This window comes from Protomyctophum bolini (genome assembly GCF_963924005.1).
Source record: "Protomyctophum bolini genome assembly, chromosome: 24".
NCBI lineage: Eukaryota > Metazoa > Chordata > Actinopteri > Myctophiformes > Myctophidae > Protomyctophum > Protomyctophum bolini.
The window spans coordinates 15,471,483-15,498,961 of record NC_137885.1 but is presented as its reverse complement, the minus strand read 5'-3'; the positions used below and the strand labels follow the sequence as shown (position 1 = coordinate 15,498,961).

At 44.6% G+C, this 27,479-nt stretch overlaps 1 protein-coding gene across 1 annotated transcript; it reads left to right on the top strand.

Annotated features, from left to right (window-relative positions):
* The first annotated feature begins 1,384 nt into the window (after positions 1-1,384).
* On the top strand, positions 1,385-25,863 carry kpnb3 (karyopherin (importin) beta 3). The gene is made up of 26 exons (XM_080758279.1): positions 1,385-1,580; positions 4,900-4,980; positions 6,032-6,224; positions 6,685-6,787; positions 7,044-7,140; positions 7,491-7,595; positions 7,861-7,983; positions 8,897-9,017; positions 9,542-9,629; positions 10,243-10,349; positions 10,504-10,628; positions 11,653-11,742; positions 12,344-12,517; positions 13,345-13,563; positions 14,658-14,741; positions 15,242-15,374; positions 17,146-17,267; positions 17,599-17,695; positions 18,392-18,564; positions 19,334-19,445; positions 20,131-20,186; positions 20,622-20,744; positions 21,499-21,718; positions 22,835-23,063; positions 23,340-23,481; positions 24,749-25,863. Exons 1-26 carry the CDS (start codon positions 1,503-1,505, stop codon positions 24,833-24,835), a joined length of 3,282 nt encoding a protein of 1,093 aa, XP_080614405.1. The 5' UTR covers positions 1,385-1,502; the 3' UTR covers positions 24,836-25,863.
* The last annotated feature ends 1,616 nt before the right edge of the window (positions 25,864-27,479 follow it).

Below are 27,479 nucleotides of genomic sequence, written 5' to 3'. Positions count from 1 at the left end.
GGGGTGAGAGAGCATGTGACATCACGTGACATCATCAGGGATAGAGCATGTGACATCACGTGATATCACCTGCAGGGATGGAGCATGTGACATCACGTGACATCATCAGGGATGAGGATCCCTGATGTCATCAATATTGGCCAGCAACTCTACACCTGACCTCAAACCCTTAGATCTCCATATATGGAGCTGACCTGTCTTCCCTAGACTGATACCTGTCCATTTAAACTCTAGACGGGCCTGCCCCAAAGTTATTAGTGCCGGAGTTCTCAACAGGCCCGGAAATTAAGATCTTAACCCCCATGCCAAAGCGCCAACGCTTGCCCAGCAATCTGCTGTCTCCCAGGCAGATATGTTGATCTGACACCCCATTCCAAAGAGCCAGCGCTCGCCCAGCAGTCTGCTGTCACCCAGGCAGATGTGTGCACGCGACCTCGCTTGCCCTCAGGCGTCTTGCTGGTTTTCTATTTTTGGCTTTCTGAAATTATGTAAAGGAAAGGAAAGGTACTATGTTTACCCAGGGTAACTGGACTAAGCTCAATATCTTGTTTACAGCCAGGCCCTGCTCATAGAACATTTCATGGTAGGGGTTCAATGCCTTGTCCAAGGGCACTTCAGCGGTGGGATACGAACTAGCGACCTTCCGATATCAAGACCGCTCCGCAAACCACCGCCACCGCTGCCCCAATGTCATGTGCCAGCCAAGTCTATGGACTTTAATGTTTGTTTAGGGCAGTAATTGACAACGTAAGAGTCATCTCGCTGATATATCATATAAATACATCTTGTAATACATTTATTTCATTTTTCACAGATATGAGAACATCAACAGAACAGGCCACCAAGAAGAATCTGGGCGCCCCTCACTTCACACAGCGTGTTTTAAACATATATATATTGTATTCAAGTATCTTATTATAATGTGTTTCGTATTCAAGTGTCTTATAATGTGTTTTTGCACAAGTGTTTGTGTCATCATAATGCAACATATCTCGTGTAAATCACTCTGAAAAGCCTTGTTATTGAAATGTAATGCACAAATAAACTTGCCTTGCCTCCTCATGACGACAACGCAGATTCACCATCAACATGCGTATCAGGCGGGCTACATTATGGCTGTATTGAATGCTTTATATTGTTTTCTATTTTCCTCAACATGTGTCCATTTCCCGCGTTTTGGCGATTCACGCGGTGGACCAATTGGGGGAACCCATCCGCCTTTTCCGTGTGGATTCCCACCCAATCGTCTGGCGGCGAATCCGTGGGCCAACCGGGTGCGTTTACCGCAGCACAGAGCAGCCAACGAGCGGCGAGTGCGGCCGTGAAGAGAAGCCAATGGGGCCGCGGCAGCATTGTGTGTGTCCGGTGAGAGGAGCAGCAGAGAGGCGGTCGATCGGCATTCGGCATAACGTTGTGTGTGTGAGTGCCGGGTGGTTGGTTTATCTCACGGCCCTCCTCCTCCTCCCCTGGTCCTTCTTCTTCTTTCCACACATCGCGCTGCAATGGCGGAGCAACAGCAGTTCTACCTCCTCCTGGGCAACCTGATGAGCCCTGACAACAACATCAGGAAACAGTCCGAGGTGAGAGCCGATCGCCGTGGTTGTTTGGTTCCTCCCGAGGCCGGGGGCAGGAGGAGAGAGTGAGCTGCCTGCTGGCTGCCCCGCGTACGTCCCCGGCTCGCTTGCTTAGCCTGCGTTAGCACGCCCCATGCTATCCGGGAGCGATCATCTATCCTTAGCAGTAGCACAGCCCCGGTAGCAACACGTGTGAGCTCGCTGAAGCCTCACAGACGGCACTAGTCACGCTAACTACCGCTAGCTCCAACGCTAACCACACAAACACACTGACTCAACCATGTTGCGTAGTTTGGCACCGGCAACCATCTTGAGGCCGACCCGGACCGGACGCCGAGACCACACGAGTGGCGCCCGCCGAGGCGGCGTGCTGCCCGGGGTTGACCAGATCATTGGACCCGGTCCTTCGTATAAACCCCCAACTTCTCTCTACTACACAGTGACACACATAGATGTTAGCGTCTACCCTGCTAGCTCATCGTAGCGGCTGGGCTAGCAGGCTAATTTGTGTTGGCCAGCACTAATAAAGCGACGATGAGCCAGCTTGAAATGGAAACACATTTCACTGTGAGACGTGAAAGAGGCTTTCACTGAGTGGTCGTTCAGTTTGGGGGGACGGGGACTGATCAGTATGCATGCAGACCACACGCAAAGCCCCTGCTGTGGCCTGGATTTGGTTCATTGAAGCATAAATATTCAAAAACAAAACCCGAAAGACCAAATTAACTCGCCATCGTGTCCTTATAGTTTATGATATGATTACAGCTAATCTGTGGGGTTGATTAGCTCCATTTGGCGCGTTCCGTTCCTCCCCTGCCGGACACTGTCTGATGATGTGAGTCAGTGGATTAGTCGGTCCCAAGGGATTTGAATGTCTAGTTGTCTAGTCTAGCTGGCCTATTCACTTTCTCTTGCCCCCACCACAGACACCGCGATTAGCCTCTCATCCGCGGATACAAGGCATTGTTGTTAACCAAACGCTTTCCCCTCACGTTTTTGGATGGCAGGCTGCAGCTGGGTGAATCTTATCGCCCTCATCCCTCACTCAGTGGTCAGCACTTTCCTTTCTAATACACAACCACTGGCCGCGATTGCTAAGCTCACTGGAATCCACCCGGTTGAGAGTGAGAGACACACACACACACAGATCCCTGATGTCATCAATATTGGCCAGCAACTCTACACCTGACCTCAGACCCTTAGATCTCCATATATGGAGCTGACCTGTCTACCTTTTGACCGATACCTGTCCATTTAAACTCCTAGATGGGCCTGTTCCAAAGTAATTAGTGCAGCCGCGCCCGGCAGCCGGTGAAAACTAGAGTTCTCAACAGGACCGGAAATTAAGATCTTACCCCCCCCCATTCCAAAGCGCCAGCGCTCGCCCAGCAGTCTGTTGTCACCCAGGCAGATAATCTGACCCCCCATTCCAAAGCGCCAGCGTCGCCCAGTAGTCTGTCACACAGGCAGATATGTTGATCTGACCCCCCCCCCCCCCCATTCCAAAGCGCCAGCGCTCGCCCAGCAGTCTGCTGTCACCCAGGCGTATGCGTGGGCCCCTCCAATGCATGAGTTTGGAGGCCCAAGATTACAAAAACAAACGAAACATCCCAACATTTGTGGTCAGATGTCTGTATGTCGGAGAGATTGTAAGGTCAGGGGAGGAGGCAGTGGTGGTGGGGGGATGCCCCCTCAGACATTTAATACCCCACCACGTTGAGCTAGTTGAAGTAAGCAACTGGCAGCTGTACAAAAGTGTGGGCTAGCCTAGCCTAGCACACCCCCCAAGGCTGCTCTCATGGCTGGGGCAGGAGAAACGACCATTACATCACCAAGCATCCCAGCCTCACATTCCTTGAATATTTCAAGAAGCGTTTGAATTTAAAGCATGTATATGTGTGTTAAATGAAGCTCATCCGCAGGCATGGCTCCTCTCTCGATTCGCTCTGGTCCAGTGAAATGTGTTGTTTCTCGGTAAAGCAATACAATATGCTGTGTAGCTCAATAACAGTAATGGTATTGTTTGTTTCTATTTAACTGGCTGCGTCTCATAGTTGACGTAAATGGTCTGGCGGTTGAGGGTTCTTGTATTCCATATCAAGCCCAGAGATACGCTGCACTGAAACGTGCTTGGGGCAGTGAGTTTAAAGGGCCACTTCACCCCTTTTGCAACCAGATCTTATTTGAATGATGTTAGGGAGCAGTGCCATAATGTTTTATTTTTCTCCCCCTGGTACCACGGCATGTTAATGATGTCATGCGCACTTGTGTACTCATTTGCACACGCCTACATGTGCACATGGCATGCGCACAGAACAGCTGATGGCCTAAGCCTATATTGTTTATTGCGAACGCAGTGAGCACTTACTATGAGACCTAGCAGATCATGTCTGTCTGTGTATGTGTCTGTCTGTCTGTCTGTCCCGCTTTTGTGCCCATATATGGAGCTGAGTGATTACGTCACCATGACTCAGCCATAACCATATAAGGAGTCCCCAAAGCAGCTATACGTCCAAAACCCAAATATGTACGAGCTGCGTTCGCTTCCCGCGTTTGCGCGTCTTACTGGTAGTGTATAAGAGTTTAGAAACACAAAAGTAGACATAAAATAATCAGACAAACTTGTATAAGAGACGTGTGTTCAGGTAAACGGTTAATGCAAAGTAGTAGCCATTTAATTTGGGCACAGTACTTTTTGACATGTTGTGAAAATAAAGGGCCACGCCCACTGCCAGAAAACCTAGCATGCACGCTCGTGTTCAGTTCCTGCCGTGTGCACGTCACATTTATTTTGGCTATCACGGCGAGGTACTGCGCTCTACGAGCATGACACCACTGTTTGGGAGACAAACACTTTCCTGGGGTTTTTATGTGGGTAATATGTGTTTTTAGATATTTTAGTATTTCAAAGTGTCTGTGATGTCACAGGCACTGGTCTCAATTTCTTCCTGTTGTCTCAGCAAGAGCCCGTCCACTTCTCCATAAAGAGGAGCAGTGCACCAAAGCATTATGGTCATTGTTGTAATCCAATCAAACACACAGACTACATTCTTTTTCTGGCCATAGAGTGCAAATTTCAAATTGTGCTACTGTTATCTACTACGATACGAATACTATTAACATTGAAGTGACTGGAGTTTGTTCCAGCTGTGAAATGTCCCTTTAACTCTCGGTACAAATCAACAACACTTTTGGCTACACGCTTGTTGCTCGGGCTCGCTTTGTGAAAGTGGCTTGCACCAAAATGGGCATGATGATGTCGTACGCGGTGTGTAGTTAATCATATCCAAGAAATCTAATTTCCTCCCCAATTGTTTTTTTGCAGGAGACCTACGACAGCATCCCTGGCCAGAACAAGATCACATTTTTGCTGCAGGCCATCAGAGATGCAGCCGCCACAGAGGAGGTATGTATGTACGGCTCGACAACATCATCTCTGGTCCCCCTAGGGCCCTTGGCTATTACCAGTATACGTGCACAGGGCCTTTTATCCATTTGCGGCTGTTCGACTCGAAAGGAAATCAATCCACCGCAGAGAATTGGATGTCGGTGTTTCCAACATTCTTATTGTTTATCTCCTCTTCTCCCCTGTAAAGTTGTTGGGGAATGTTTTGTCCCTGCATCTAATTTGTAAGATGACTGGTAGGTCATGACTCATGAGCTGCTTTCGTGCAACCTGATGTAATTATGTGGTGTGCATACACGCCTCTCGACTCGTCACATTTGATGTTAAGCATTTTGCATTCTTACTTTTACATCGCACCACAATTCCTGATTCGTTTAGTTTTCGTTGCCAGCCTGCCGTGTCACGCGGTGAGCTTGTAGATCTGCTATTTTACATGACATGACATGCATGCAAGAAGCTAAAGTGTCAATCTGGTTTAACTTTGCTTTGAAGTATGCCCGTATTGAGCTGAGACGTTATTAGGAAATGTGTGTACATGGGCCCCCCCACAAGAGTATTGGTGCGCGTCATGATTTTGGCGAGTGACAACTCGCTGTCGTCCACGGGGCAGCCTGGCCCTTTCGTGCCCCTCTTCCTTTTGCCTCATGACCGATTATTTTTTTAGAGCTTTGAAACAGGAGCAGCTAAATGGATGGTTGTCCGGCAGAGTGTGACTCTGCCTTTATGTTTTGTGAGATGCTGCAAGACAGTTCTTGTTGTTGGAACTGTCAAAGCACTCCTGTTCTCATAACAATCTATATAGAACCTGTGTTTTTTTACTTCTGGTACTGATTAGTGATTACAGTTTTAAATTGGCTACATTTACCTGTTGACCCAGAGGTCTAAATGACAGTTAGAATGACATGGAGCCATTTAAATGCCCTCATCGCCCCGGTATGACTAGAAAACCATTTGGTTATGCTTTGATGACACAAACTACCCCAACGTGTATTTAATTATTTTGGAACCGCACATAACTGTAACATCAAATCACCCCCTCCATCTGGTCCAGGTCAAACAGATGGCGGCAGTGCTGCTCCGGCGGCTGCTCTCGTCGTCATTTGAGGAGATCTACCCCGGCTTGACGCTGGAGATGCAGACGGCCATAAAGACAGAGCTGCTCTCCAGCATCCAGCAGGAAACCGCGCCCACCATCCGCAAGAAGGTCTGTGACATCGCTGCCGAGCTGTGTCGCAATCTCATCGGTAAAGACCCTTTTTTTTTCTCTTCCTCCTCTTCACACACGCCCCCCTCGCTCCTCAGGGAGTCATGCTTTTAGAACAGTGGTTCCCAAACTTTTTCATGTCAAGAACCCCCAAATTAACACTTACCCATTTGAAGGGGCACATCTCTTCAAATGGGGTGCAAGAGAAGAATTTTATAGCTCTAGCAGTGATTCTCAACTCATTTCATTTCAAGGACCCCCAGTTTGACATGCAATGGGCTACGGACCCCCATTTAATGGTATTTCTATCTCTGAGACTCTAATTTATATTGTAAAATCTATGTTAATTTTACTCTGAGTGGCTGGGGACCCCCTGGGACTGTCCATGAGGGACCCCACTTTGGGAACCACTGTTTTAGAAGAACATAACGGAAGATGTCAGTTCTGACCATAATGATTGAAGTTCTATTTTCTTCAATGCCCCCTCCTCCCATCTCTAGATGACGATGGTAACAACCAATGGCCAGAGTTGCTCAAGTTCCTGTTTGACTCTGTCAACTCTCAGAACGTGGGCTTGCGAGAGGCTGCCCTGCACATATTCTGGTGAGCTCCACCTAAAACATTGTTTTTGCCACAGCAGTTAAGATATTTGCTTTCAGAACCTCCAAATGCATGCATATGGTATCAACCTAATGGATCGAAATCATGATGACTTTTCCAAGATATTCTGCCAATTTGTTTTTACAGACATTACAGCAAGTGGGAGTTCTTAATCTTTTGTTTATATTTGTTGTCTCATATCCGTTAAGCCACATGTCACTGGCCACTGACACGCGTGTTTATTTCTTGTGTGTACCAGGAACTTCCCTGGGATTTTTGGCAACCAGCAGCAACATTACATGGAGGTTATAAAACGCATGCTGGTCCAGTGCATGCAGGACCAGGAGAACACGCAGGTAAAGAGTCTTCATAGGACACTTGATCGTACTGATTTGATTTAGCAAATCCCTAATAATCATGCAAATACAATTTTGTTTTTCATGTGACCACCGTGCTCTGACTGTAGGTGTGCTTCATTTTTTGAACAGGGACAAACGTTTCGGCTATCCAGCCTTCATCTGTGTCAAGCCGAAAACGTTTGTCCCGGTTCAAAAATGAAATTAATGTTTTGAACTGAAGACTTGGTGTATGTGTGCGACCCACTATCGTTATTTTGATATGTTTTTCAAAAGCTGAAATCAACCAGTCAAATCACTAGAACTCAACATCTTGCGTAAAAAAATAAAAATATTTGTTTACTTTTCAGATCCGTATGCTAGCGGCACGCGCTGCGTGCTCCTTCGTCTTGTCCAACGAGGGGAACACGGCCCTGCTCAAACACTTTGCTGACCTGCTGCCCGGCATTCTGCAGGTCAGTGGAGAACCCTGTACACATTTTAAAAACTTGATCTTGCATATTGGCCTGTCATTTTCACTGAATGTTCTCCCCAGAATAGGGACACTAGGATTCACATAAATTGAATGGATCCATGTGTGTGGAAAATAAACCCTTATTGCAAAGTGTGAATCTTGTTTTGAGTACCGGTACTTATGCTTTTTTTTTTATTGCAGTCAGCTACTATGTATTTTCCACACGCTTGACTAACCACTGACCACAACGTAATGTCTCCCACCAGGCGGTGAACGAGTCGTGTTATCAGGCAGACGACTCTGTGCTCAAGTCTCTAGTCGAGATTGCAGACACGGCCCCAAAATACCTGAGACCCAACTTGGAGGCCACACTGCAGCTCAGTCTGAAGGTGAGTGCACATGTTCCCTTTTTCCTGGCTGTTTATTTTATTTTATTGGAAATAATAGTACACATAGTGCAGGCTTTAGTTCCGACACTATTATTGGTCCGACAGTCATTAGACCGACAAACCTACCACTCCAACCTAACCATAACTGCAAGCACGGGAGCAGCACATGTTCGAGCGCTAGTCCGACCGTTGTTCCTGCATGTCGGACTAATGCTCCGTCGGAATTACCATCAGGTCCCAGTGCATGCATAAACTTTCCTTAACCCATTTAGACCTGAGGACGATTCTACAAATCTGAAAAACCCTATGTTTCTATGTCAGTGGTGCTCAAACATTTTCCTGTCAAGGACCCCCAAATATATATGTAATTGGCTGTCGACCCCCCCCCCGTGTGTGCGTGTGTGTGTTCGATTAAACAAAAATAGCAGACCTACAAGCTCATAGCGCACTCGGTGCCACGCTATGAGCTTGTAGTTATTGTAGCGATGAATTTGTATTTTTCATGGGGGGGGGTGGGGGTCGAGACATGGCCAAAGCATTTTTGGAGGTCCCCAGCCAAACATTTTGAGAACGCCTGATCGTGTAAATGTGGCGCAAATCTTAGATTTATTTTTTTCATATATTCTTTCAGAGCGAATGTTTTTAACTCAAATCTTTGCTTCTGAAGTTCCTGGAATAACATATTTTCAGATGGGGGTCTGTGGCCATTTTATATCATTGTTGTGGTCCTTGACATGAGATATTGAGCACCACTGATATAGAAACATAGGTATTTCAGAAAACTGTCGGGATTTAGAAGGCTTTTTCTTATTTTTTTGACGTCGGGCCTAAATGGATTAACCCTTATAAATTAAATCATTTCACGTTGTAAATGCATTAAGATGACCTGTTTTGTTAATTGTCTCCTCTCCAGTTATGTGCAGACACCAACCTCACCAACATGCAGAGGCAGCTGGCCCTGGAGGTCATCGTCACGCTGTCGGAGACGGCGGCGGCCATGCTGCGGAAGCACACGGCCATCGTGGCTCAGAGTGGTGAGTGAGGGAGGAAGGCCGGCCGGCAGCAGCTCTCACGGCACAACACATGAACTGTCCTTTGCATCACTGCCCTTCACCTGCCTCCTGAACTCTCCTAATTAGACTTGTTATGTAGATTTCATTTCAGGCTTTGCCTTTTACTTTAACCACATGAACCCCTAGCATCCCCTATTCCGGGCCAAGCAGTTACAGAAAATGGGCTGGAAAGTATCATGGATTTTACACAGGAAATACTGGTTCATTTTTTGAACGAGACCTTCAAAATCTCTTCCAAATCCTGCCATATGCACTGGAAAAATGTGCGTGACATTTAAAAAAACAAAACAATTTTCTATCGTATAGGAAAACTATTGGAGGAGAGGTTTGTCTAACCCGTGTTATGCTTAGCCGTGATTGGACCATAGCAGTTTGGGGAGGGGCTTTGCTGTAGGTCAATTGTATAGGGTTTAAGTCAATGATTGTGTTTTAACCAAATATAGTATTTGTACCAGTGCTAACCATGGTTTTGTGTGTGTGCTCAGTGCCCCAGATGCTGACCATGATGGTGGACCTGGAGGAAGACGAGGAGTGGGCTATGGCCGACGAACTGGAGGATGACGACTTTGACAGGTAACATATTTTCAACAAAGTGGCCAGGAATGATTGGCTCTCTGCCCTTGTGTAAGTCTGTTCAATGCACTCACTCACTCACTGTATGCCGTGCTAATGTGCAGCAAGGCTAGCACTAGTACTCAGCTTCAAAAAGTTAGGAATGGAAATTAGGAAAATGTCGAGTGTTCTGGACAGTCTGTTTTAAAATTGAGCTTCCTCTTTCAATCTCTCCCTCGTGTGATTTGAATGTTGCCGCAGAAAGCATTCATGCGACTTCACTGCCACGTCATTCCAACGAGCAAACTGTCTCCGCACTGCAGAGCACCTGCTGTCATACCAAGAAGACACTTGAATTAATTTACTAGAATCTACATATAGAGTGTACTCTCTAGACTGTACAGTGTACACTGTACAATTATTTGCACTCACACAAATGCGCTCCCGGTTATATTTCAAGCTTGCACGGATTACATTTTCGGGAGAATATGTGACCAAAACTATTCCAATATCAAGCCCTGCTCAATCAAAGGTGTTGAGCCAAGTGGTTCGGCTATGCACACCTCTGGGTGGCCATGTTCTTTTATGGTGATACGGTGATATTTGAAAGGTGTTTTCCGCTGTGTCCCAATAGTAACGCAGTGGCAGGGGAGAGTGCCCTGGACAGGATCGCCTGTGGGCTGGGAGGCAAGATCGTCCTGCCGATGATCAAACAGCACATCATGCAAATGCTGCAGAACCGTACGTTTTCACATGATGCGCACACACACACACACACGCTCTTTCGAACAACATTGACCATATTCACATGGCAGCCATCTTCTCATGACATACGTTTCAACAATTCCCTTTTTTTATTAAAATATAAATATTTTGTTTCGTTACCTGCCTGCAGCCGACTGGAAGTATCGCCATGCAGGCCTGATGGCTCTGTCGGCCATCGGAGAGGGCTGCCACCAGCAGATGGAGGCCATCCTCAACGAGATAGTCAGCTTCGTCCTGCTCTTCTGCTCTGACCCTGTAAGACATGCATGTTTAAGTCACGCTGTTTGAATAGTGCTTTGTGTCTTTAACTGGTTTGAGTATAGCCTAACCAGTAACCACACATAAACACTAAACAGCATACAGATTATGTCACTTAAACAAAAAAAATTAACTTGGATTTATGTTTCACTTTGTGTTGTTTCATTTGCAGTTTTGCAATGGGCTATATTATAGCCATTTTACTATTTGCACACAGAATAACTCTTCCTACTTCCGGGGCGCTTCCCTACTACGTTCACAGGTGTTGCTGTTCCATTTAGTGTGCAATGGTTCTCGAACTTTAATTTCGATTTCACTCGGAGTGTACAAATTGAACCAAATGGACCTGTACGGGGCCATTTGGACCCCACTCAAGGACCCTTTGAGAGACCCACTGGTGTAGCAGAGTGTTTCCAGTGAACCAACATGCACAAAGCAGTGGTAACGCCTGTAATAACCGTTTGAATAGAATTTGGGAGTGTAACCAAATGGACCCGGTTGTTCCATTTTGTGGAACAACTCAAAACACCTTTTAGGCTACTGTTTGCATCACGATAACGCACGTCAATGTTGCGGCTGCTAATTCCCATGTCCAGGTGTTCTGAGACTCAAAAAACCCTGTTGTATTTGTCTTTTGTCAGGATAAAAAAATGCCGCATTTTTTCCTTAACTGTTAACACAGTTAAGGCTAATAAAATGTCTCCATTTGGCCAGCCCTGGAAGGAAGTGGGGAAGGGGTCCAAGTTCTTTCCAAAATGGCGTGCATAGATGGAGTCCATTAAATGATAAAGAATGGTCAAATGTACTTGGGACTGGGACAATGGGACTTAATAGCTTTGTCATGATTTGCATGCACAGCAAGTTCAGCTAGGTCCCTTTGTTTGTCATTCCACACATCCCTTCACACAGTGAACCAAAATGTTTTAACGTGCGTGTTTACCCATAAGCCAGTTTTTCAGGATTTGAATGTACTGCTGCAGGTCTTGTAGTGGTTTTGACTCTGCTCTTCTCTCCCCCTCAGCACCCCAGGGTGCGCTACGCGGCCTGCAACGCCATCGGCCAAATGGCCACAGACTTTGCCCCCACCTTCCAAAAGAAATTCCACGACAAGGTTTGTATGAAATCACTTTTGAGTTGTTAACCCATTTAGACCGGAGGACGATTCTACAAGTGGTTCTCAAACATTTTCATGTCAAGGACCCCCAAATATATATATGTAATTGGCTACCGACCCCCATCTGAAAATATGTTGTTCCAGGGACCCTCCCAGTAGCAAAGATTTGAGTTAAAAACTCTCTGAAAGAATATATATTCAATGATTTCAGGCACGTTTTCATGATTAAAAAAAAATAGCAGACCTACCGGTACAAGTTCATAGAGCTTGTAGATCTGCTATTTTTCAATAGCTAAAGTATAACATCCCAATGCTTAAAACACAAAGGGGTTCCCGCCCAAAATGGGTTAAACAGGTTAAACCGCTGTGAAGGCCCCCTGCTTTATATGTTGCTCAGCCAAATCAAATCATTGTTATGGGTTGATCAGCCAATCGAATCACTGCCAAAATTCACACAAACGGACCAAGTTGGGCATTGGGAGTGGCCACACGCACAAACTTGGCCACACACACACACACACACATGACATACTAGTAAACTGCGGTACACATTTCTCCACCCCCACGCCTTTTCCCCTCCCTCTGTTTGCACCACCAGGTCATCTCGGCGTTGCTACAGACCATGGAGGACCAGAGCAACCCCCGGGTCCAGGCGCACGCCGCGGCCGCCCTCATCAACTTCACAGAGGACTGTCCCAAGTCGCTGCTCCTCCCCTACCTGGACAGCCTGGTGCAGCATCTCCACGTCATCATGGTCGCCAAGCTTCAGGAGGTATACATGCGGCAGTGTTGATTTCGTCGACTAAGTCGAAAAATGTTTGTTATGCTGAAAATAGCCAATCTGCAAGCTCTCAACGTGTCGCACTGAGCTTGTAGATCGGAAATTACGACGGCATCAAGGCCTGCCAAAATACATTATAGTCAACTAAATCACCTGTAGATTTAGTCGACTAAATATCGTAACACTAAAACATTCCAGGTGACTAAAATGTGACAAAGAGACTGACTAAAATCAAAAATTGCTGCCAAAAACTACACTGATATGTACACTGAAACTGGCCTCTGTAAAATCTGAATCTGCATCTTGTTCATCTAAATGAGTTGAGCTGCAAAGCACTGCAAAACTATTGACGTTTGTTTGGGTGTCATAACTATTATTTGTAGTCATTTGTCCACCAAGTGTGCCGTCTTTTGTTTTGCTAGCGCTTGATGTACTGTATTCCATAAAATGGTGAAAATTGCATAGTTAACGTTATTTTACCTGGAAACTTGACCATGGTAAGTCTTGCCGAGCCGTGAGGCCCATATAGCGTAGGTTGTTTCTGTAGCGTGAGGCAGCTTGATGTCCAAATACACCCCCTAGACATGGCGCTAGTATGTCGCAGGGACTTCCCAGGGACCCCCAATCCAACCCGTGATGCCGAGTTCCAAGCAGGGAGGCACTTTATTTTTTCCAACTATACTAGACAGTAGAAAGACAGGGTAGTGGTGTCCGGCCAGAATCAAACCATACCAGGGTTGTTGTTGTAACCGTTTAGAACCCACCGTGCCTGCCTGCCTGCGTACTAAGCCCCGTACACACTCCTTTCTCTTCCCCAGCTGATCCAGAAGGGCACCAAGCTGGTCCTGGAGCAGGTGGTGACGTCCATTGCCTCCGTAGCCGACACGGCGGAGGAGAAGTTTGTGCCGTATTACGACCTGTTCATGCCGTCGCTCAAGCACATTGTGGAGAACGCCGTGCAGAAGGAGCTGCGGCTGCTCCGTGGCAAGACCATCGAGTGCATCAGCCTCATCGGCCTGGCTGTGGGCAAGGACAAGGTATGCTGTTGGAGGCAACTCAACCAAAACCTGTTAACCATCGGCTAAAATAATGTTGTCCCCGTCTGTCTGCTAGGCTTTTTTTTAAGCAGACGGCATGTAGTCCAGACCAGTATAACAAATCTAGTATAGTATAGCAATGTTCTGTCTTTTCTGACACAAAACGACATGGTGACCACAAGTAAAGGGTCAACTAAAGTTATCGGTGTCATACTTGTGCTGCTTTGCCTGGCTGTTACTGGCATTGAAATGTCACAACATTTCATTGACCGGCTTTGGACAAGGACACGGTTTCGGCTTTGTTCTCAACATTTCATTGACCAGTTTTAGACAATGAAACTGCTTTGATACACTCACATTCAGCTTTAGACAATGAAATGGCTTTGGTATTTCATTGACCAGCTCTGCTCAGTGAAACGGCTTTGACGCTGTTGACGACTAGTGTTTGGGGGGGAAAAGGTGCTGTTTTAATCTTAAACGCATTTGATAGACCATTTGATCAGTTTATTTTTCTATTTGGGAAGGAGTTGTACTTTAAAAAGACATTAGACTTAGTATATACCACTCCTATCATCCAAATGGACTGGCAAATTGGACACAGCACCTTTGTTTTATAATCCATCGTTCTATTACAACCATCTTGGAGTTACTAATCTGTACAGTATGTGGCTTTGAAGTAGGATGTAATGGGATGGGGCAGGTATGTGGTTGTTGTTGTTGGTGTTTAAGTACCCCACAGCACCCTCCAGTGGACTAAAGTATAAGTGGCACTCCCAGATCACATTACATGCACTCCTTCAACCCTCCTCTTGTCTTCTGTGTGTGATAGTTCATGCCTGATGCCTCTTGTCTTCTGTGTGTGATAGTTCATGCCTTGATGCCCCATGTCTTCTGTGTGTGATAGTTCATGCCTTGATGCCTCTTGTCTTCTGTGTTTGATAGTTCATGCCTTGATGCCTCTTGTCTTCTGTGTGTGATAGTTCATGCCTTGATGCCTCTTGTCTTCTGTGTGTGATAGTTCATGCCTTGATGGCTCTTGTCTTCTGTGTGTGATAGTTCATGCCTTGATGCCTCTTGTCTTCTGTGTGTGATAGTTCATGCCTGATGCTTCGGCCGTGATGCAGCTGCTGCTCAAAACCCAGACGGACTTCAACGATCTAGAAGATGACGATCCTCAGGTAGGAAGAAGGAGAGACCCACACACACTGTGGTTTCATTCTTTAGCCCATTGAGACCTTAGACCCGAGTCTTCTAAATCATGACGGTTTTTCTGAATAAAACCTATGTTTCTATACCAGCGGTTCTCAAACTATTTAAGGTCGAGGACCCCCAAAATTATATGTAATTGGTCGCGGACCCACATCTGAAAATGTTTTTGTTCCAGGGACCCCCCCCCCCAGTAGCAAATATGAGTTAACGTTTGCTGTGAAAGAATATATTCAAATATTTTTGCCACGTTTTCACAACTGGCTGATCTACAAGATCTACAACATGAGCTTGTAAATTTGCTATTATTCAACAGCTAAAGTAATTAAAATAATGGTTAAAGAAGTAAAAGCTAAGGTGTCACACATGTGTTCCAGATCTTAATGGAATAGAACCGTCTATATTCTGTTCAGTTCTGCAAAACTGCTATTGTGCATGTTCACACGTGTGTGTGTGTGTGTGTGTGTGTTAGATCTCCTACATGATCTCTGCATGGGCTAGGATGTGTAAAATCCTGGGTAAGGAGTTCCAGCAGTACCTGCCTGTGGTGATGGGTCCCCTGATGAAGACGGCCTCCATCAAACCCGAGGTCGCTCTCCTGGACAGTAAGTCCCCCGAATTATTAACTGTTGGCCTTGTCGATCGATGCATGTGCTGGAGTTGAATTTCCCTCATGGTATTTAAATCCAGACCACTACTGCACCCAGAGGGGCCATTATTTAGAGCCTGTGCAAAACCCGTTTGTGTATGCCGCTCCGGCTGCAAGATCTGTCTGTTGAATGCCGATACTACGTTTTGGTTGCTCGGTCCTTCATTAGGCAATTTATGTATTTGTAAGTGAAGACTGTGCCCCCTTGTTTCTCTTCTCAAGTTCGTTACTCCTACGTGCCTGTCCATTTCAGTAGCTCCTGTCCATTTCAGTAGGTGTGCAAAAGGACTTTTTCTACTTTGCACTTTCTACTTTTACAGTTTGAAATGCATCACAATATGCCAGTTTGTTTGCTGTTTTTCCATAATACTCATCATTAGGGATGCACCGAAAGGGAAATTCTTGGCCGAAACCGAATACCGAATATAGGAAACAGTTGGCCGAAAACCGAATACCGAATAGCCGAATACATCTTTGTTGTAAAGCTACCTGATTATGGAAAAAGACATGATTATGGCAAAACCTAAACACTTATGGGTCCATTAAAAAAACATCTAATTAATTGGAGGCTTTGTGATTAATTCATCTCAAATAATCACATTTTAATCGCATATCAATAGGCCTATTTGACCTGAGCAGTGAGCTTTTTTTTCTACATAAGCATAGGCAATAAAACAAGTACTAATAATAATAGTGATAATAATATTATTTATATAATGCTTCTCTGAGTACTTAAAGATGCTTTTCAAGGGGAACATGAGAACTAATAAAAAACAACTTTATTAGGGAAAAACTAAGACTATGGAATAAAATAAATGAAAGTGGAATAAGATAGCTGGGGAAAGTAATATTCTAGAGGTGGGTTTAGCATGTCTCTGAGAAGTGCATAGTTTCGACAGGTCTTCCTGCTGTGGAAACACGGGCAGATGCAAGGATAGTCTATCATTCATTTTATAATGGAAACCAGCAACATGTTGATGCAAAGACGTGTAGCTGCTCCAAATGATATTCCCATTCGTCTTTGTGTCTGCCCGTGTAAACCTGGTGTAAACGCAGCATCGAGTGTGAGGTGTTTAGTTGGGGAACGGATGGAAAGTACTATAGTGTTATTAAGGAGGACTCCTAACGATATGGACCAGAGCTAAACTAATGTTAGCTCCCATGCTAGCTAGTAGCTACCCTCGTCAGACAACACCACCACCATCCAGATCGGGTGGAAGGCAGCTGCTGATATCACGTTGCTTGTGCCCGTGGATGGGAAATAAGATTTAAAAGGCTATGGAAGCGCGGATGAAAGCACAGATGTGTGCAACAATAAAGTTGTGTCGGACTCGGATCTGTCTGTGCATTCCGTCTGCTGACTGCTGCTCGTGTGTTGTGAGTGACTGTCTTAAAGAGCGTCATAAGCATGCGCCCTTCCTGCGCTGGAAGTAGCAGATCTACAAGTTATCTACCCGTCGCAATGCACAGCGCTTTGGGCTTGTACATCTGTGTTTTTCCCGCAGTTTAGTTGAATTATATCGATTCACAACTTTAGGACCACTACTACTATTCGGTGATATTTTTCGGCTTATTTGAGCCGAAACCGAATAGGCCGAAAATACATTTTTAGCCATTTTCGGCCGAATATTTTCGGTGGCCGAATTTTCGGTGCATCCCTACTCATCATAGTTGTGGTTCGCCAATCTACAAGCTCACAATGTGTGGTGTGTGTGTGTTAATTTTAGCCCAGGACATGGAGAACATGTCTGAGGACGATGGCTGGGAGTTTGTCAACCTGGGGGACCAGCAGAGCTTCGGCATCAAGACGGCAGGCCTGGAGGAGAAGGCCACTGCCTGCCAAATGTTGGTGAGTCATCACTGACTAGAAACTTGCATAAGACTTTACTGTAAGTACCGTATAGCTGTCAATGGCCATTACCAGTCTGACTACGAGACTGATACAGGTTCCTGCTGTGATAGAAAGGCCAGTCTCATTCCAAGACTGATACAGGTTCATGAGCTGTGATTGAAAAAAGCTCACACATTTTGGTTTATTGTGTTACGCTGATGTGTTGCATTCTGGTTGAGCTCAAATCTAGGCCACTTTCTTGAGACACTGCAACACAACAACGCTTCATACAATAGCCAATGATTGTGTTGGATTCATTTGATGGTATTATGATATTTTTCTGTTGCAGGTATGCTACGCCAAAGAGCTGAAGGAAGGTTTTGTGGAGTACACGGAACAGGTGGTGAAACTGATGGTGCCTCTGCTCAAATTCTACTTCCATGATGATATCCTTCTCTCACAGTTTTTTTTACCCCCACATGTGTTATTATTCTCGTTGTTCCCAGATTGTTGTTAAGATCTCTCAGTGTTATCCATTTAAAGTCTATACAGTACTTCGCTGACTGGGTACCTCAAGGTGTCTTTACTTGAACCCCCCCCCCCCCCCCCCCCTTTGGTGATCTACGTGCTGCAACGGGTTGAGCTTGTAGCTATTTTCTTGCCGACGTTTGCCTATTATGACGAGCACCAAAAAGAGCGCTAGAGTCCGGTTCATGTGGTTAACCCATTTAGACCTGGGAATGATTCTACAAATGTCTTCTAAATCCTGACGGTTTTCTGAAAAACCCTATGTTTCTATGTCAGTGGTCCAAGGACCCCCAGAATTATCTGTATTTGGCCACCGACCCCCATCTGAAAATGCGTTGTTCCAGGGACCACCCACCCAGAAGATTTGAGTTAAAAATGTTCACTCTGAATCTGAAAGAATCTATATTCAAAGATTTGCGCCACATTTTCACGATCTTTCAAAAATGGCTAAAGTTTAGCCTAATGCTTCAAACACAAACGGGGTCCCACCCAAAATGGGTTAAATATGCTTAAAGGGCTCTCGACTCTCTCGAGTGACACACGGCTGGGTGTTTAAGTGAATAGGCTTTTGGAACGCTGTAACTGTTCGGCCATGTTCCTTGACTGTGACCTACGTGTCCGGGTGGCAGCCGCTGAGTCCATGCCACTGCTACTGGAGTGTGCGCGGGTTCGAGGCCCTGAGTACCTCACCCAGATGTGGCACTTCATGTGCGGCGCCCTCATCACAGCCATCGGCACCGAGCCCGACTCGGACGTTCTATCAGAAATCATGCACTCATTCGCCAAGGTAAGGTGTTTTATGACTGCTGTGACATTTTGTTAATCGGAGACTGCTATTAGAGTCTATCGCCACAAGATGGCCTCTTTCCCTATTGTAATGTATTGTCATGTTTCGCTGTCCCTCCGTGCCTGCCGTATTGTTGCTCTGCTCCCCTCTGAATAACGCACGTCTGATCTGCTAGTGGAGCTCAGTGATTTTACCCATTACACAAGTATCTTATGGAAACGAGTCAAGAGAAGAAACCTAAAATGAACAACATTTGACTGGGAGACAAGTCAAGAGCATGGCAGCAGAAAGACTCGTGTCCTCTCGTCTGTTCATTTTATGACTAGCCTCGGGAGTTGGGACGGTAGATCACATGAAACCGTATTAAACCGCAACAACCTTGGTCTGCCCACCACGGAGGTTGTGGGTTCAAATCTACCGTGGCGTCTATGGGGGGGGAGGAAGCCAGACGGCGAGGGTGACATCACTGCATGTATTCCTACAGGCTGGGGCGGCACATGTCCGCACGGGAGTGTTGGCGGGTCTTCAGTAGGTGAGCCAGTAGGATTCAACCGCAGTGATGACACACAAAGGTGTCAGGAGGAATTGACATAACTAAATTGAGGACACGTGTGTTTTTTTTAAATGGTATTTAAAAAGGACGTTTTAAGACATGCTACCAAGGTTGTCGTTTGTTCCTAGCGTGAAGATTATGCTCATCCCTGAACTACTCTATTCTCTACTCTGCTATTGCGTTGCTAATTCATCATTTTTTTTCTTCCTTTGGCAGTGCATCGAGCTGATGGGAGATGGCTGCCTTAACAACGAACACTTTGAGGAGCTGGGAGGCATTCTGAAAGGGAAACTCGAGGAGCACTTTAAGAACCAGGATCTCAGACATGGTGTGTCCTTTGTTCCTTCAGCCGGTCCTTAGTAGGGATTAGTTCCGAAATGTTCGATACTGGTGTTGATACTGATACCTTGACTAATACTATAATAAGTAAAAAGGCAGTATTGTCCTTTTTTTATTATTTATGTATCGCAGTCTTTGCACACATGACGTCCTTTTCTCTGCATGTGATGTTGTTTTCACTACATGCAACTTGGATCTCATACAGGCTTGTTTATTGGCTCACTGACCCTGAGATTCACTCCCTTAGGTATCTACATTTGGTGCAGATGTTTCAATGCGAGGTGTTCAGTCATTGCCATGAAAAAGGCTTTCATTTCAGTTCCCAGCCCCGATTCATTTAGTTCTGGTGAATTTGTGTTTCTTCTTTTTGAGTGGTGCAACCACTCCAAGGAACAGCAATGTCCGTGTTCACCTATGTATGTGACGTCGGTTCACCTATGTATGTGACGTTAATGAGCACCAGTATAATAAGCACCAGTAGGGGCGCTGTTTGCCAGAAACGGAGAGAGAGAGAGAGAGAGAGACAGTGCTGCACTGTTGCCTGCTAATGAGAGAGAGAGAGAGAGAGAGAGAGAGAGAGAGAAGGGGGGTGGGGGGAGAGAGAGGAGTTGCACCTCTCGGTTCACACAAGTGTGATTTTTGTTCTTCCTGAACCTTCATCTGTTTCCCCACAGCCAAGAGAGAGGATGAGGACTACGATGAACAAGTGGAGGAAACGTTACAGGATGAGGTAAGAATTCTCTTACCTCACTCTGTATAGTGGTGTTTTTAGCAGTCTAGTCTACTAAATATCATAAGATTTTAGTTGTGAGCTTGTAGATCTGCTATTTTCAGCTTGTAATCAATATTGTAAAATGACTTATACTGGATCTCTTGTCCACTAGTCCCTATCTAACATTATAGTCTAGTTTTTATTTGACGATTGTCAGTACATTTAGTTTTAGTCGTAGCTTAGTTTCCATTTAGTTTTCGTCTGGAAAAAGGTAGTCGACAGACATTGACAAAATCAACACTGGTATAGACTATCTGTCCTGAGTCCTGACCAAATTCTCAAGAATAACTGATTCCTACTACGTACTATTCAAACATCCTTACTGCAGGCAATTGCTGCGTGTGTAATCCGTTCTACCACGGCTTAATTGTGTTTGTTTTTATTTTCAATCAGGATGAGAATGACGTGTACATCCTTACCAAAGTGTCAGACATTCTGCATTCAGTCTTCAGCAGCTACAAAGAGAAAGTACTGCCTTGGTTCGAACAACTCCTGCAGCTAATTGTCCAGCTAATAGTGAGTACTTGGTGGAGGAGTACTTGTCACTTAAGTAGTGGGAGGTCATTTTTGTGTTGAAATAAGTGAAATAGCCAAAATTCCCATATTCTGCTATAGGGTGGAAGTGATGAGCTAAAAATTGGAACATGCAGCAGAAAGCAGACATTTTATATAAAATATTGTATGCGGGGGGAAAATGTAAAGACAGCAAAGAAAGTCTCTTTCTCTGCGCTGGCCACATTTCATGGTGCTAAGAAACGCGCTCTTGCAAGATCAAAAGGATGATTGATAGTACAGTACTTCTATTCTAATCTAAATATTGTTTCGATTACAAGCCCATACTTATCGGGAAAACAGCTGCATGTGCTCATTGTGCTGTGATGGAAGTTAAAACAATCTTTACCTCAACATGAAACGAGAAATTATAATAATTATTTAATACAGCTTTCTTTGCTTTCTTTGTCGCACCTCCAATGGTGCCGTGGCGGACTATGCATGGCAGGGACATCCTCTTCCCTGGGCCTAGCCTAAATAATGTTTTTGTTTTTGTTTAAACCAAATGGAGGTGCAAGATAAAATGTGACGAAGTTTTACCGTAAGGGACCATCCATATTTCTTTTTTCTGCATCGCTTTTTCGGTCGAGTCTCGTTCTCGATGAACTACACGTGACTTATTTTTTTAACTGTCAGCCATTCGAGGTGATAAAAAGGTTGGAACTCCTGCCCTGCTTTAAGTTCTAATGTTCTAAATATTCCCCCTCTGCTCCTCCAGTGCCCCAGCAGGCCGTGGGCAGACAGACAGTGGGGTCTGTGTATCTTTGACGACGTGGTGGAGCATTGCAGTCCCACCTCCTTCAAATACGCAGAGGTCTTCCTTCGACCCATGCTCCAGTCCCTGTGCGATACCAGTCCCGAGGTGCGGCAGGCAGCGGCCTATGGCGTTGGGGTCATGGCCCAGAATGGCGGCGAGAACTACAGGCCATTCTGCACAGGTAGCTAACCCCCCCCCCCAGTTCAAAGGGTGTTCATTTGTTTTTTACTAGCCCTAGTCCTTTTCTATCTGAAGTAAAAATGCATTTATCTGGTTTCCTGGGACTCCAGGTGAATGCAGGTACTGTCCTGGTAGTGTGCACTGTGGGTACCTGACAACCAGGGTTTAATTGAACTCTACTATCCCTATTCTACGTATCTCTATTCGGTGTGAGCTTGTAAATACTCTTAATTTGTTAAATGTCAGTGATCTGTAGGTAGAAGCAAACCTCCTATTATAACACTAATATCGTAGGTAACGCAGACCCCCATCTTATCCTCTAAACCAGGGGTTCCCAAACAGTCCTTGAGAGAGTTCCAGGGGGTCCCCAGCTAAAAGATAATTAGAAACCAAATGGACCCTTATCGGTAGGTAACTCGAGTGTACAAATGGAACCCATTTGGTTCCATTTGTACACTCTTCAGAGTTAAATGAACATTGATTTTACAATATAAACCGGGGTCTCAGAGATGGAAATGCCATTAAATGGGGGTGCGTAGACTAATGCATCTCAAACTGGGGGTCCTTGAAATTAAACTGGTTGAGAATCACTGTTAGAGCTGTAACAATCTTTTCTTATGGGGGATCCCTGCCGTATCGTTTCAAATGGGTGTCCGCATGTTGTTAACACATTCTGGTCGGGAACCCTTTTTTTGTGTTTTAAGCATTATGTTATGCTTTGGCTATTTAAAAATAGCAGATCTACAAGCTCTTAGGTCTGCTATTTTTTTTAATCGTGAAAATTTGTTGCAAATCTTTGAATATATATATATATATATATATATTCTTTCAGAGCGAACATTTTTAACTCAAATCTTTGCTTCCGGGCCCTTGATATATATATATAATATATATACAGTATATATATGTTTTTTGGGGGTCCTTGACATGAAAATGTTTTGAGTGACTGACATAGAAACATGCACTTTCCAGAAAACTGTCAGGATTTACAAGGCAGTTGTAGAACCTACCTCAGGTTAATTGTCAATTCTTCCTTGTCGTGAAGAAGTTTGGGGAACCATTGCTCTAAACCGTGGTCTCCTACTACTGTGCCCTCTCTCTCTCTCCCTCCCTCCAGAGGCCATCCCGCTGCTGGTGGGAGTCATCCAGGCTGCAGAGGCTCGCTCCAAGGAGAACGTCAACGCCACAGAGAACTGCATCTCGGCCGTGGGCAAGGTGATGCGGTACCGGCCCGAGTGTGCCAACGTCAACGAGATCCTGCCCCATTGGCTGAACTGGCTGCCGCTCAACGAGGACAAGGAAGAGGCCGTGCACACCTTTGACTTCCTGTGTGATCTCATTGAAAGGTAAGGTGGGAAGTGCCAATCACAGACAGGTGTTGGAAGGTTGTCTCTACTGTGTTGTCTACAACGCCTCATACTGATAATTGATGTGAATTTACAAATATAAATTCCCATAGTGTTCAGGAATGCATTCCCATCATTAGTGCAGCGATTAAAAAATAAAGGACAAAATTAAAAAGGCCATCGCCATTCACAATTACGTTGCCACCTAAATTATATTCTGATAAGGCTTGCAATCCTTCCTCACAATGTTTAACTTTTTGTCCCTGATCCTCATAGCAACAATCCTATCGTCCTCGGACCAGACAACTCGAACCTCCCCAAAATATTCCTCATCATCGCGGACGGAGTAGCCAATGAATCTGTGAAAAGTGAGGATCCATGCAGCAAACGGTTGGCAAACGTCATCCGTCAAGTACAGGTACAGAGAAATGCACCTTGAAAATGTGTTTTTGTTTGTTTTTCCCATTGCTAGAAATGTGTAGTGGTCATGATTCTACTCAGAACATTGTCTTGAAAAGACTGAACTTCTTTTGGCTAAACTAAGGTTCCATGACGTCTTAAAATTTCTTAATTTAAGGTCTTAATTTGTCTTAGATTTGACCAAATCTGACCGTAGGTATTACATATGAAGATGAGGTTTTTAAGTCTTCATGGGAAAATGGACAGCTATAAACATCTGTGCGTATTCATTTGATTACCGTAGTTTGTCGTCATTAATAAAAGTTTTATGTCTGGAGACCGCTGCGAGCAGAAGTGGGAAAATGACCATTTGTTTGTTCTTGGCTCTGCCCGTTTTGTCTACTGCGGTGGCATGGGTGGATGGGGAGGGGAGTTTTTTGTTTAACAAATCACGCGCTCCCTTTCTCCTGCCGGTGACGTAAACTGCCCATACTTGCAGCAAAGTGCAGCCGCGCACACTCCACGGCACAGTAAACAAACATGCAGTGTGGCAGACTAGTGGCCTTCTTAAAAACATTTAGATGAAGACAATTTGCTTGCATAGTGTTGCAGCCGTGCATGATTCTGCATCGATTCGGTGACGTGACCTAATCAATGCATTTGTTGTTGCCATTCTCAGCTGTGAGGCAGCAGCTGTATGTCCCTAGTATTGGGGTATTTTCTATAACTATATCTGTATTAGGCTATATTATGTTTTGTCCATTTTATTTTCTTGACAAAGTGACAAAGCACCCATAGGCTTTTAGTTCTGCTCAAGTAAAAACTTGGGACTTAAATTAATTGAAAAAATAATTATGTTCATTTGGAGGGTCAGAACTGTTCTGTACTGTAATCGTGACGATGTACTGTATTTGGTTAAGCTAAAGCGATGTTAAATCTATCTTTGCCTACTACTGGTATTTCTCACGTTCTGTTGTGCCAATACTACAGATTAATATACATTTTATGTATATGTATTTTTTTTCCCCAGTTATTGAGTATGTCTTGAGAAGCAGGACGTTATATAGTGTTTAATTTTTTTTATAATGTATATATATTTAACATTCATTTGGGTCTTAAATTACTTTTGTCGAGGTCTTAGTTAAAATGGTCTTATAAAAGGTCTCACATTTTACTTTCAAAATGGTGACAAGAACCCTGAAAATGTAGTACCGGTATATTGAACCCTGAAAATATCTAAATGCTGCTCCCAAATCAATTTACCATATTGTTCTCTGCCCCGCCAGATGTCTGGAGGACTGTGGACGCAGTGTGTGTCAACATTGAACGAAACTCAGCAAAAAGCCATCCAGGATCTCCTCAACACGGCTTGAACCATCATAACCACCCACCCCTTCCTCACCTCACCTGCAAACAACCATGTAATCAGACCATGACTTAACATCTGGCTCATAGAATCCCTCCTGCTCTGACCTGTAGTGAGCAAGCGTGTGTATGTATGGACTTCTTTGTAGCCTGGCTCTGGTTTCACACACTCCCAACCCCCCCCCCCCCCCCCCCCCCAACCCCAACCCGAAATCCTTCCTTCCACTCCGATAAGTCAATGAAATGACCTTCTGTGAAATTGGGTGTACCGGAAGTGCTGGATTAGATTGGACTGAGCGACAAGGAGGGCCCCCTCCCTCCTTCGCTTTTGGTTTTCCATGGACAATATCCCTCCCATCTCCACAGCCACAACCCTGTCGGGCCACGCCCGCCATCCTTTTACTGAGCAGACTTGTCTCTCTACTTCCGGACAGAAGTGATGTTGGTTCTCAACATGGCGCAGAGGGAAAAGCTAAGAGTATATCACATTATTTGCCCTCAACTCCAAATGAAATGATCTCATATCTGGTCATTTACTTTTTCTTGGAGTGCATTACCTGACGGTTAGCTGTGTCTTTCATGGGGATGTTCTTTATATATTCTTTTACTCCAATATTGCCCAGTGAAAACTAACGGTTGGAATTATCAGTGCTCTGGGTGGCCAGAGATGGTGAAACAGGGGGATGGGACTCGAGACTTTGACTGCTGAATTGTACGAGGTGGTGGGGGGCGTGTGCACTGTGCACATGGGGTGATCACTGCCTGCCTCCTGTGAATCATTTTATTTTTGTTTAATTTCATTTTATTTTTATTTTTTTTCTTGATCTGTAATTCCTAGTGTGTGACCTGGGGGACAAATGGCATCTGTTTGCCCCCAGCTCACGGGGGGGTAATGTCAGAAGACTTAACAGCATGTGTGTCAGTGGCTAACTCTCACTCCTTTTTGGGGTGAAAAACAAAATGATATAGTTAACGCACATCATTGTTGTCTGGGAGATTTGCCATCGACCAACTAATAAAATTCCAGCTGAGAGAATTTTGAAGAATGTGTCATCTTTGAACGTTTTAAAGGCTGCTGCAGGCCATGTTTGCTAGTTGGAACTAAAACGAGTAAATCAATATTGGAGCAGCATTTTGTTTATAGTTTTTTTATATTATAGTTTTACATTATACATTTAGGACATTCAATAACAATCAGGCTTTTGAAGTTTGTTATGGACAATGTGTCCTGGGACAACAGGCAAATAAGAAAGTGAATGCCACATGCTGGACAGGCAAATCAGAAAGTGTGGGATGAAAAGGTGGGATGAAAGGTGGTCAATCTACAGTAATCTAATAATAAAACACCATTCCACTTGGACAGTTAAAGGGCATTCTGCTTGTGAAGTGCAGTATCTGCTGGATTCTTTGCAACAATATGATGTTCCTCTTAAGACAAAAGCAAAGGGCACTAAAGTTGGAAGTCATCCGGTAGTGGCTACATTTGTGTTCATACATGTAATGGCGGTTCATTCTCCAGTTTCTGTAATCTTGGGGGAAAAAAGGCTATTCGTTCTTTTTTTATTTTCTGGAAGATTACGGCTCGGTAAATCAAAAAAAGCACAACCGTGTGAAGTGAGGGGTGCTCTTGTCGTGATGTCATACATCATCACATTCCGGCCAATCGCCATTTGCCTCTTCACTTTTCTGTCCTTTTTGAGGGGCGCTAGCCCCTCTTATATTCAACTAGTGTAGGAGGGCCTCGTATATTCAGCTAGTGTAGATTTTCGTCCTAACAAACATTAAATGCCATTGACAGTGAATGGAGAATTTACCTCATGTGTCTGAGCAAATCTGTATTTTTGTCCTACACAATTCCCATTGACAATAAATGGATTAAATTCATTAATTATTTTAAGCCTAGAATCAAGCCATCCTGGTGAATCATGAGCATAAAACCTTTGATTCTGTGGAAAGGAAATAATTGAATATTTAATTATACAATATACTGCATTTAATAAATGTCCTTTGTTTAGAGTTTTTTTTTCTTTTTCTTTCATTCTGAACAGTACTGAAGGGCTCTCCTATCAGCTCAAATAGGAGACATCAACTCAATCTACTCACACCAGTAGACGCAGAACTAGCTGAAGGAAGACGGTGTATATTAGGGTCTTTGGGGGGTAGGGGTCACCATATTACCATATTATGTTATACTTGCTATTTGAAAATAGCAGATATACGAGGTCATAGCTGTATTTCATCTGCTATTTTAGAAAAGTATAGGGCTATATTTTTTTCAAGCAAACATTTTTCACTTTTTGCCTGTGGAGGTCCCTGGCACAAAATATTTTTTGAGATGGAGGTCCATGACCAAATTGCTCTTTGGTGAGCTGCGAAAATACTTGCTGTACTGTACTTGTACTGTACATTGACAATACATTGAATCTCAATCTGGTCATGGAAGGACTAGGCTCTGTGGGTTGACTCCTGTACTTGCCCCTCCTAGTCTTCAAGGCAGCACATTTGCTTCAGCTACCACAAAAACAATTACATTTTGAAAGGAAGGTTTATATTATATTTTACACTAGTATTTTGGCGATGTAATGAGAGCATTATTTATTTCTCATGCTACAACTTTCCTCCCCTCACTTTAATGACTCCAGTTTCACACAT

Excerpts from the sequence above, each read along its gene's own strand:
- kpnb3 (XM_080758279.1), top strand. The coding sequence starts at position 1,503 with ATGGCGGAGCAACAGCAGTTCTACCTCCTCCTGGGCAACCTGATGAGC. Across the intron at positions 4,981-6,031 it reads ATGCAGCCGCCACAGAGGAG|GTCAAACAGATGGCGGCAGT; the intron begins GTATGTATGTAC and ends CATCTGGTCCAG. Across the intron at positions 7,596-7,860 it reads TGCTGCCCGGCATTCTGCAG|GCGGTGAACGAGTCGTGTTA; the intron begins GTCAGTGGAGAA and ends GTCTCCCACCAG.